The following is a 12,743-nucleotide window of genomic DNA, read 5'->3' as shown; positions in this document are numbered from 1 at the left end:
GGTCATAAACTCCACGTTTTAGAGTAAAATAAATAAATAAATAAATAAATAACTTGTTTAATCTTTGTAATCTCCTAATACTCCTAATTTTACTGTATTTAGAAAAATACAAGGACAATAAAGGCATTTAATTAAATTCTATTTTAAAAACTTTATTTAGATATTTTAAAAAAATCATAAAACATTATGGCTTTCAACAATTAAAGCTAAAATAAAATTTTTCTTATGCAAATACACTGAGTTGACCACAAATGTTGTTAATAAAAAATAAAAAGTAAAGATAATGTATTGATGAAAAGGTAACATTTAATTATGACTAAAAATGATCATTAACTACTTAAGGTAAAAGTGAACTAATGAGATTGATCTCTCTCCTACAAATTTACAAGAAGGGATGGGTATACATATACAGTACATGCCAGACCAGTATGTGTAAACCAGCCAGAGATATACACAAAAAAAACAGAACCAAACACTCAAATGTACTGACTGACTAAAACTCTTGTTGCAGTGTGAACACTTATAAGGTCTCTATCCATTGTGGATCCTCTCATGTGTTTTCAAATGTTCTGAACGATGAAATCTCTTGTTGCAGTGTGAACACTCATAAGGTTTCTCTCCAGTGTGGATCCTCTCATGTCTTTTCAAATGTACTGACCGACTAAATCTCTTGTTGCAGTGTGAACACTCATAAGAGTTCTCTCCAGTGTGGATCATCTCATGTATTTTCAAATTTACTGACTGACTAAATCTCTTGTTGCAGTGTGAACACTTATAAGGTTTCTCTCCAGTGTGGATCTTCATGTGTGTTTTCAAATGTTCTGACCGACGAAATCTCTTGTTGCAGTGTGAACACTCATAAGGTTTCTCTCCAGTGTGGATCCTCTCATGTGTTTTCAAATGTTCTGACCGACAAAATCTCTTGTTGCAGTGGGAACACTCATAAGGTTTCTCTCCAGTGTGGATCCTCTCATGTCTTTTCAAATGTACTGACCGACTAAATCTCTTGTTGCAGTGGGAACACTCATAAGGGTTCTCTCCAGTGTGGATCATCTCATGTATTTTCAAATTTATTGACTGACTAAATCTCTTGTTGCAGTGTGAACACTTATAAGGTTTCTCTCCAGTGTGGATCTTCATATGTGTTTTCAAATGTTCTGACCGACGAAATCTCTTGTTGCAGTGTGAACACTCATAAGGTTTCTCTCCAGTGTGGATTCTCTCATGTCTTTTCAAATGTACTGACCGACTAAATCTCTTGTTGCAGTGTGAACACTCATAATGGTTCTCTCCAGTGTGGATCCTCTCATGCGTTTTCAAATTTACTGACTGACTAAATCTCTTGTTGCAGTGTGAACACTTATAAGGTTTCTCTCCAGTGTGGATCATCTCATGTGTTTTTAAATTTACTGTCCGACTAAATCTCTTGTTGCAGTGTGAACACTCATAAGGTTTCTCTCCAGTGTGGATCATCTCATGTGTCTTTAAATGTACTGATCGACTAAATCTCTTGTTGCAGTGTGAACACTCATAAGGTTTCTCTCCAGTGTGGATCCTCTCATGTATTTTCAGATATGATGACTGAATAAATCTCTTGTTGCAGTGGGAACACTCATAAGGTTTCTCTCCAGTGTGGATCCTCTCATGCGTTTTCAAATGTACTGACTGACTAAAACTCTTTTTGCAGTGTGAACATTTATACGATTTCGCTCTAGCGTGGATCCTCTCATGTATTTTCAGGTCTCCTGACTTACTGAATATCTTGTTACACTGTGAACACTCATAAGTGTGGATCCTCTTATGCAGTTTTAAATAAGTTACTGAAGTAAAAATCTTTTCACACTTAGAACACATGCATTCTCTCACACCAGTATTTATATTCTCATATACTTGCAAACTTTGTAGACACCAAAAACTCTTACCACACAAATGGCATGAATGTGGCTTCACCTTTGTATGAACTTTCAAGTGATTCCTCAGACCTGAAGCCGCTAAATACACTTCACCACATTGATCACATGTGTGCTGCTTCTCTTTAGTGTGGATGTTTATGTGCTCCTTAAAGCTTGATGAGCGTGAAAAACTCTTCCCACGTGGATCACAAGTAAATGGTTTTTCTCCACTATGAATTCTCATGTGATGCTCAAGACCTGTTTTTCTAGTTAAACTCTTTCCACACTGAGTGCAGGTGGAACATTTCTCTGCTCTTCTTTTATTTAAATATTTCTGTTTGGCTTGAGAGCAACTCAAAGGTTTTTCTCCATTTTTGGAATATTTTTTCTCCTCAACTTGACTTGATTCTTCATTCTCTTCTTTTTCTTGAATCAACTCTGAAATAAAAGTAAAAAGGGTTCATTTTCAGTAACTTGTTATAAGCTGAAAAACATGAAAAAACTAACATTTGAGAGCAGTGCCAATAAGTCCTACAGATGGTGGCACCGGAAGCAGATTTGGTAGAGCTGGTGTGTGGGATATCAAAAATAAAGATCATTTAAAGGGGTCATATGATGCAGTTTCCTTTGGAGTGTTAAAAGCTGTTTGTGCATTAGATAAGATTTGTGAAGCTGCAAAGCTTAAAGTCTCAAAACCAAAGAGATATTTATTATGAAAGTTAAGACTCAGCCACACCTCCCTAAATTGGCTCGTTCAAACCCCCCCACTTGTCCACATCACGGCGTGAGTAGATTAGCGTAACACATCCCATAAGAATATGAATATGAAAAGAAAGAAGGCGTAACTTCACCGGATGTAGTAGTGTTGCAGCGCCATGTTGTGGAGACGCAGTGCGTTTCATTGCAAAAGCAAACATTCTTTGTTTGGCCTTTCAAATGAGGACACAACTATAAATCAGTGTTTTAAGTTATATTTGGGTCAATGACGTGATGCCCCCTTTTTCAGTCCGGGTTGATTTTATTTTGCAGAAAAAAATAAAAAATACATAAAATTTCTCATCTACTTGTTATACTTTCTTCCCCTACTAAACCACTCTAACTTCTCCAAATTTTTAAGTTTTTCATCATTTTTCTGCTATCCGAAGTGTCCAAACATTATATTGGGCGACTGTCCAGCCTTGAGTTTTGTTAGGAAAACTGGTTTAAAAACACTTTAAATCAACTTAAATATATCCCTTTTCCTAGTTGGCATAATTTCAAACATGTTTTACATCCATTGACAAAACTGCGAAGCATTTGCACATATATTTCTAACATGATATACAAATGAATGTTGTTCGAATTATGTTGATTCCATCCATATCATCCGGGGTGACCTTCAACAAACGACAATTTTGGGACCTTTATTTTGAAAAACAACTCAAGGATGGGATATTGCATCAGCCAGACACAAGTGAAGATCCCCTGGAAACAACTTTTGGTCATCATGTGGGGCGACCACCCCAAAACTGTGAATTATAAGTTTTCCCACAAATCTATATTTTGATGGTAAATTTGATAGTGGCATGTCACTAGAAGAAGCTAGTTTGGTTTCTGAGGCTAACTGTTAGCCTGTTATACTTGAGTGAACTTGAAAACATCATATGGGCGACCGAGTATCATGTGGGGCGACCACTGCTGAGTGTTTTAAATGATAGATATATGTCCTGTATTTGTAGTTTTTATATTATATACATCAATTATATACAGTTAATTGTCTAAGCGTAATAATTTGTATATTTTATCTTTTTTCTAAATTCAACCATTTTCCATTCCTTTTATAGGGATAAACATTTATTTTTTGTTGTAGTTCAGTCCTACAGGAAAAATGTATAAAATATACAGAATGACATCATTTTTTCATTTTAAACAAGTTTTAACCTGTTTTACCTATTTCCTAGATGGCATGATTAACAAGCTAAGAGAAGACTGCTCGTCATAGACAGAAAGTCAACTCCGACCCTGCAACAAGAGCAGAGTATCTTGCAAGGAAAAGAGAGAGGTAAAGAAAAAAAGCTTCTTTAGCAGTGTGCTAGAGTCACTAGAGCTACAGAAAGTAGGAGACAAGGGTAGATCAAATAAACTGTTTAGACTGTATGCTACAAGGAGCTATTAAACATTGGTCACCTAAATTGTTCTCATCAATCTGGACAACTTTCTAAATTAAACTTATTAGCTAAGACCAACAGGAAGCCAGATATTTTGATTTGAATGTGGATTTTGGGAAAAAATCAGGCTGTAAACAAATTGATACTCATCATAGGAGCAACATGATGTTCACATCAAACTTTATCAACATGAAGAGAAGATTCTGAAGATGCTAAATTGCGAGCAGATTTTGGATATCTTTGTGGTGATTTTTTAAAGTGATAGTAAAAAAGATAACCTTGATTTTTTAGATCTTTAAAGTGCAGCATCCAAACTCTTTAAAACTTTTTTCACACAGAGAACTAGTCATTCTGAGCAAATGCTGTTAATCTCATAAGTATACAAGGCTCTATGAATTAAAGAAAATTTAAAAAAGAAATCAGAAATCTGCTCTCACTCTGCCTGCCTGTAAATATGTGTGTTGAGAGTTAGAGTGAGTGTAGGGGGAAGGGGTGAAAGGGAGAAAGGGACAGAGACCAGTGAATAATGCTGTTTTGCAGAACATCTTTGAGGAAGAAATACCCATTGATGTGCTGTAATCTACATAAATATGAAAATTATACCATTTTAAGATGAGTTATATTCATATCGCCTCATTACAATACTCAACTTGTTTTTTAAAGATATTTTCAAAGAATGAAGTGTTTATATGGCACTTTATTGTCTATTGCTGTATACCCACATGAACTTTGTTAATGTTAATTCACAGTATATAAACTGTTAAAAGATACAAATTTACATTATAATAATGTATGAATACCTTTTTGTAGCTTAATATTAATAAACATTAATAAATGCTATTTAATTATTGTTCACATAAACTAATATAGTTAATGTTAACAAATTAGACTGGATGGCAAAATTGTATATATTGTGTGTATGTGTCTGTGTGTTGAATTTAAAGTGCAACCCTTTCAATTCTGTAAACTTCAAATCCAAACTGGCAGAGTTTTACTGTGAATGCTTGTGCCAACTAGGCACCATTTTCCTGATGCTATCGTGATGGCGACTGCGCAGATGGCAAGGGGCCGTTCATTGCTACTTGCAGCTTTAATTAGGGCCCGAGCACCGATGGTGTGAGGACCCTATTGGAATTGCTCCGTTTAAATGTTAATGTCCTTCTGATTTGTTATATTTAAATGTTGAAATGTTATTTGAATAAAAAGAGTAAAATTTTCTTTCGTCTTGAACTCTTGTGTGTACATTTTAACAGAATTTTTTATACCTGTGGTTTTCTTATCATTTGGGGAGACTAATGATAAGAAAGCAATAATTACACTAAATTCATAACCAAATATCCATCAGTTTAGCCTAAAATATTAATCAGTGGTATGCTATTGCTGAATGTGTAATATCTGTATAAATGCCAATTCAGTTTTTTTGCTTTTGAAGTAAAAATCAGTATTGTAACTGGATTACGAGGGACACTCTGATATTATAGAATAAACTTGTGAAATAATGGTTTTCAAAAAATGAAAGGGGACAAAAGTTTGTCTTTCTTCAAAAGTTTATCTACTTATATGTGTTCAACTAGTCTTAATGATACATAAAAATGTGAATTTTGAGATATATTACGGTCGCCCCGGATGACTTTTTTAAGGCTACGTTTTATCAACTCAAGTCTAAAAACACTAAAATGTCAAATATTTTACTTTTCTTTATAAAGGCATGTGTACACTACATTCCAAATGTTTGGAAAATGGCCAAACACATACCCATATTTTTGGTATTTTAAAATTGGCCTATTCAAAAGTCTCATCCGTCAACGACCCATTTACAGCACTGTTCTGGAACAGTAAAATGCAAATATTTGAGTGGGTGATGCACATTTCACTGAAGACTGTGTACATCTGGCATTGTAAGCTGCTCTCCCAGGTTCAGGAAACAAAGCGTTAAGGCTATAAAGTGGGCCAATCACAATGTTGCATGAACAGTCTGTGCATCTGACTGATGGCCTGCAAGTACGTTTTCATATTTAAAGAATTCAGTACTGACTTTTCAAACACGAGTTTGCACGTTTGCAACAAATGCCTAGTTTATAATGGGTTTTATCATTTCTGTCTCGATGCGCCAAGAAATGGTATCACAACATGGTTGGGGTGTAACATTTCCAACACACGCTTGAGGTATCCGGCCAATTCCAAAGCACGGATAGCTAATCAATCAGAGAACACCTCGGTTTCCATCAACAGTGAGTGCGTTTACATGAACAACAATATTCCTATTTTTACCCGATTAAGTCAATACTCTGATTAAGAAGCAACCATGTAAACTGATAAATTCTGATCAATTTAATTCGCCTAAAGTCATAATCGAAGTAAACACAAATCGAATTAAGCCAGGTGGAGTATTCCTATTTTAGACGCATTATGGAAGACATGTACACACCTTAATCAGACTATTCCCCTTGTGTAGGACTTTTCGCCACATTTTGTGACAGGATACACACTAATGCTTGCATTCCAGGCAGGTTTTTGAGCTCGTAAATCACGTGTTCAAACCACGACTCAGGACTTTGTTACGTTCCAGTCAAGTCACGCCAAGCATTTATTATTTTTATAGTATTAATAATTTGATTGCAACGTTATATTGTCCTAAACTCTATTTTACCACCGTGTGCCACTAAAAAAACGCACTCCTAGAGGCTTTATTGTTGTTTCTCGGGCTATGTCACGTCAGAAATTGGAACTGGGAGTACGTCGTCGATCTAGTACGAGTTCACGGATGGGAATTCATGGGTTTGAGTGCCGTTCCAGTGCACTTTCACGGGTAGAAGTTTGGAAAAACAAGGGTAACGGGTCGTCTGGACTGGAACGCGGCATAACGCTCTCAGTTGGTCGCGCTTTGGTTTCATTTGAATTTAATTATTTTTTGCTACAACATGGGCTTAATCAATGCTCATTGCTAATAAATAGCCTAGTTTGTTATCATAATTTTTAGTTTTATGGAAAAGTTTTTAACATTCAACCCCCTTTTTCATTAGTATTATTTGTATGTATTTATTTTAATTTTGTGAACGGGATTTCCGCTATTGGAATGTCTTTTTACTTTTACTTTCGAAGTCATGATCTTGGTTTTGATTGCATATATAAGGCTACACCTATCAATTTTAAGATTAAAACAAATTCTTAAAATATGGATTTTAATTAAACAGCATAACAAAAATAAATTAAAACTAGCTTATATAGCATTTATTAACAAAAACTAATAAGACGAGGCATAGACTCCATCACATGCTGTTATATTCCGACTAAACAATTTATTACAGGGCGTGCAAACACTGAGCAATCATAATAATTAATAAAAAAAAATTATAAAAGAAACCCTCCCAAGCGTAATGTGAGGTAAACGGCAAAGATAACAGGGTTTTCAAAATGAAAACAAATAAAAAAAGTAAAACTAAACTGGCTTTCGGTGACTGTGCTTGCGTGTGCTTTTTTTTCTCCTAAAAACTGACTGGCTCTGAAACGCTCGCTGTATGGATCAGACACTTTGGAGCAGCACAGCACGCACTCGCACAAATGCGACCACGGCAAATTTTGACTCACACATTCTAAAAAATATTGCATATGTCCAGAGCCACTTCAAGCTTTTGTAAAATTAAAACCCAAACATCCAAAAGTCTATAAAGAAGATGAACTGATAGCGTCGCGTGTGGACGTAATGATGTGTGTCATTAATCGATCTATGCACTATAACATGTAAAAAGGGGACATGAAAGGAATATTCTAAAGGCAACTCATGTAAACAGCTTAATCATATTATTGTCTTATTCAGAATAAGGTCATTAATTAGATAACTGGTGTCCATGTAAACGTAGTCAGTGAGTTTTGTGAAAATCAAAGCGTTTCTTAAAGGGAGGGCAGAGAGGAGCAACAATAATGTACAGTATGTGGAAAATAACATGTTTTTAAACCTCAAACTGCATAAACAAATCATCATTTGATGCTAAAAAGTGAATAACAAGTTAACCATAATATTACTATTGTTTTGAATGTATAAGCGCAGTTACTAAACTGTATTACATATTTATTTCTTGGTAAGACACATTTGACAGCAAAGCACTAAACTCGAGTCAGGAGGCATGCAAAATTTTAATTTCGTTGAAAAGTTCTTGAATTTCTCTCCCAAAATGTACAAACCCTGAAACTGATTATGTATTAGCATTGGACATGACTGTAGCTAACACTACTGTTTCTGCATCAGCCGTGTTTGATCTGTTCATAAATTAATTCAGTAACACTTTCTTTGAAGACCATATTTATAATGCATTATAAGGGTATGCTTAAGGCACTTTAACGAATTCATAGTGCATTATAAAAAAAAAAAAAACGTATAGTGTGTTGTATCATAAAAAAGTTTTAACGTAGGGCTGGGCGATATGGCTGAAAACTATATCACGATATCAGTGTTTCATATCGGTCGATATCGATAATTATTGATATTTTTATGACCCATTTAAAATAAGGACCAGGAGAAAAATATATTACACTCAAGCATTTTTATTTTAAACTTAACCTGCCTCTGATCATAATCCCCTCAGTTATTAAGACAGAAATGTCAACAACCATGGAAAACTCAAATAATTAAAATGTAAACATAAGTCTAAAGTCACAATATGCACTTAATTATCTCTTAATCCTCAGTTCAAACCCCATTCATTGTCGATGAAGTGAATGGTCAAGCTAATGTATGGCCCAGAAGTACGGCTTGACCACAGGTCAGAGGTTGTTGCAAAGTACTTGGCTGATAATATTTATTTCTGCACAGATTGCTGGTTGCCAGTAGCCAACATTACTTCTTTCCCGGTACTTTAGCCTATACTTTGTGTAATAACAAAAATATTTATTTAAGTGAAAAAAATAAGTCCAAAACTTTCAACATTTTGAACAATAGGGCCTTACGATCTTTTTTTTTTTTTTCAGAAATTCTTGTTTTAATTTTTCTGATAATCAAATGAAAGCAAAATCACTGATTTATTTTTAAAAATAAAAATAAACGGAGCTTTACTGTTAAAATTAATACATAGAAGAAAAATTATATTCAGTTAAAAAAAGGTTTAATAATAATAGTATTTTTTCAACAATTAAGTGGTGACTCTTTATTTTAATTTATCATATATATTGTTTTATGTAAATTATTTAAATGTGAACATATAAACACCTACATTATACTGTATAAAGTAATACAAGACTAATATTGTTCTGTTACATGTTAAACCGTACTTTTATTTTGACAGGTTGCCGTGAAGTTTCAGTGTGTAATACAGTATGAATGATGCTAGTTTCACTAATGAAACGGTAAAATTGACAAAAAGTGACACTCACAGCAGCTTTGGAGATGTATTTATTGGAGTTTGTCTGTTCATGTGAGATGCAAAGGCCAAAAATTAGCGGGAGCGTCACGTGTGCAGTATGCGTGTAGTGAAAATAAAACGCGTCTCCTCCATTCATACACATAGAGGCAAACGGAACATGCAGGATTCTTATTGAAACGGTCTTTTTGCATTTCAGTTTTCACAGACACTAGTCCATATCGCGATCTGAATTAATTAACAGACCAACTGTTGATTTATTGGTCCAAAAATCGACGAATTCCGCGGCATTCCCCCTATAGTAAAGTCCGTTTTTATGAATGGAGTCCGCGATCCCGTCTGTGAGGAGACATTGTAAACGCGCGATCATGTAGAGACAGAAATGACATGCCGTCGTGTAAATAAGATTAATAACATAAGGCTATTTAGTTTGTTTAATACAACAACAAGGACCCGTTCTGTAGGAAAGATAACCTTAACTTCTATTGTGATCTGGCGCTATGAACTGAACGTTAAAGGGGGGCTGGGCGGGCCGACGAAGAATACAAAATATCGAACGTTTTATCGAACACATTTTTTATTGATATCGATCTCTTGTCTATCGCGATATATATCGTTATCGTTTTATCGCCCAGCCCTATTTTAACGTATTGTAATTTTTATTTATTTGCGGTTATAGCTTTTAAGCATGTGATTATCTCCTCATAGTTATAACATAAGTCTCATATATTACCATGTTTAGCATGTCACTACTGGAAGCATACAAAGAGCACTTATAAGTATTAATAATAATAACAATAATAATATCTATCACAGAGCCAAAGTTAATGTATCAGATGAATGTGTAACATGACACGTTTGTATTATTAGTTAGATTATTTTGATGGTACCCTTTATACAGCTTTTGATAAGTAACTTTTCAACTGCATGTCAGCTAGCAATAATTATTATTAGTATTATGCTAAATATATTCTAACACTGTATTTTGATGGTTCCCCAAAAGACAAACTGATATGTAACTTTGCAAGTTTGTAAACCTTCTACCAAGCCAAACTTAACCTAAGTCGAATAATACTAGACTAATAATACTACTGATAAAGGAGTGTTAGTGTAGTGGGAATGTACATGTAGTTGGAAAGTTGCTTCTAGTCAGTAGACCAGGGGGCCCATCATAATAAAATGTAAAAAAAAAAAAAAAAAAAATTATATATATATGAAATAGTCCATTAAAAATTGCGTTGATTTAATATGCCGCCCATCGTGTCTAATAAATAATCATAATCTCAAAAATTAGAACCCCAAATACTCAAGTACTTTAGTACATTGTAATTGTTCTGATTATTCATGAGAACATTTTATAAGATTTTTTTTTATTATTTTTTTATGATGCATTCATTACAATGCCTTAGACATACTTTATAATGTATTATAAATAGGGGCTTCATAGAAAATGTTACCAAAAATTCTGTGCAGAATTTAAATGTTTCTTACTAGATCTGGAAGTGCTTTTGCTGCCCCATCTATACTTTAACAGACTGATCTGCTTTAAATATTGTTTCTATTACAATTAACTAAATCTAAAGCAGCTTGAAACTCAGTATTAATAAAACTTTGAAATAATGTACCACAAACAGTCATTAAAGATGAATGAAGATTAAACACCAACCTCCTTGTTCCTCCTGTTTTATTCTCAAAGGTTCTGTTTCCTCTTGTTTTATTCTCAAAGGTTCTGGCTCCTCTTGTTTTATTCTCAAAGGTTCTGGTTCCTCGTGTTTTATTCTCAAAGGTTCTGGTTCCTGTTTTATTCTCAAAGGTTCTGGTTCCTCTTGTTTTATTCTCAAAGGTTCTGTTTCCTCTTGTTTTATTCTCCAGGTTTCTAGTTCACTCGTGTTCTCCTCACTCTCCACTTTAACAAACTCCATCTTCACAGCAGCAGATCTCAGTTCAGCTGATACTTCTCCAGATATTCCTGCTCGCTTCAAAACCTAGTCACAGCTGTGAGGATGAGGATATTACAGGTATTTACTGACTGGATTCAAAAACTGTATTTTTTCTGTTTACAGAAACTACATTTCTCACAGACTGAACTAAAACCGAATCACAACAAAACAACAGAGCACTGAAACTAATCTTCTTCTTCTTAGGTTTAATGGTGTTTGTCAAACAGAAGTGTGTGTTAGTGCCACCCGCTGGACTGGAGTGAGAAGCGCCGAAAGGAGGGAAAATATTACGGGGAATGACTTCAAATTAAGACTCACATCATGGTATTTGATCAGCATCAACAGTCTTTGTGAGTGAATATTAAAGAAGAAAAAAAAGAGAATAATATGCTTTCCTGCAATATACAAAAATTATTAAACCCACAATGCCCCAACCTCAATCTAGTTTAACTGAGTCCCTACAGGATGGACAAGTACAAAAACATTTGTTTCTAACTTTAGATTGAACAGAAAAATGTGTCTACCCTTGATTTCCTTTTCCCATCCTCTCTGCCATTCCTTTATTAAACTTGATTATGACCTTTTCTGTATCTTTAATTGGCAAAAAACATGTCAACATATTCAGCTGTTACTCCTCATCTTCCCTTTTAACAGCGAAAAAATTCAGTTAATAAATACAAGATACAATACCTGCTTTACAAACTCAATCTCTAGAAGTGCATTCATGTTATATTAGAGTTATGATTTTAGTGAAGTTAAAAGTTTTGAAACCAAAATACCTGCAACATCCAGTTAGACCTGTAGTAAACTCAGGAGAGAAGATCTTGATTGAGATGTTACTGTGTGTCGCTGCAGTCATCCAGACTTACTAAACACTCAATCACTGGAGTTTTAGACAGATTTCAGGATCGTCATTAGAAGATAAAATATGCAAAGGATGTAAGCAGTTACAGGAATGTGCCCAGATTTTCAGCGACTCTAATCCAATCAGCAGAACTATAGACTCATTATCACAGAGATCAGGGAAAGTCTCTGCATTCATATGTAACTCAGATATTGATCAGAAACAAAGAAACCAATTAAAGAAATGAGGCAGAAACATCAACAGCCAATAAAGACACAAGATGACACTTAGCATGATTTCACATTCATATTCACACACTCCTAAAGCTAAAAATATTCATTTTAAAATTCAAATGCCATTTATCTTTCTGCTGAGTTTCTAATGCTCTTTTCTGAATGTATTTTGCAGTCATTATTCTTTAGACACATCTGTTTTAAATAACTATCAGCCTAATTCTGTGGTTTCTTTAACCTAAGGTACTAGAACCGTTTGTGTTTGGTATTTTCTAAGTAGTTCTGGAAAATTTCAGTCAGGTTTTAAGTCCATTCATAGCACTGAGTCACTCC

The 12,743-nt window shown here is 34.5% G+C and overlaps 1 protein-coding gene across 1 annotated transcript; it reads right to left on the bottom strand.

The window, feature by feature from the left end:
- Positions 1–286: 286 nt before the first annotated feature.
- Positions 287–11,515, bottom strand: LOC141341166 (uncharacterized). The gene is made up of 2 exons (XM_073846310.1): positions 11,060–11,515; positions 287–2,330 (listed from the first exon to the last, which is right to left on the bottom strand). The coding sequence occupies exons 1-2, from the start codon at positions 11,313–11,315 to the stop codon at positions 532–534; spliced, it is 2,055 nt and encodes a 684-aa protein (XP_073702411.1). The 5' UTR covers positions 11,316–11,515; the 3' UTR covers positions 287–531.
- Positions 11,516–12,743: the final 1,228 nt, after the last annotated feature.

Source organism: Garra rufa, chromosome 1, assembly GCF_049309525.1.
Source record: "Garra rufa chromosome 1, GarRuf1.0, whole genome shotgun sequence".
NCBI classification, from domain to species: Eukaryota; Metazoa; Chordata; class Actinopteri; order Cypriniformes; family Cyprinidae; genus Garra; species Garra rufa.
This window is presented reverse-complemented; position numbering and strand designations above follow the sequence as displayed.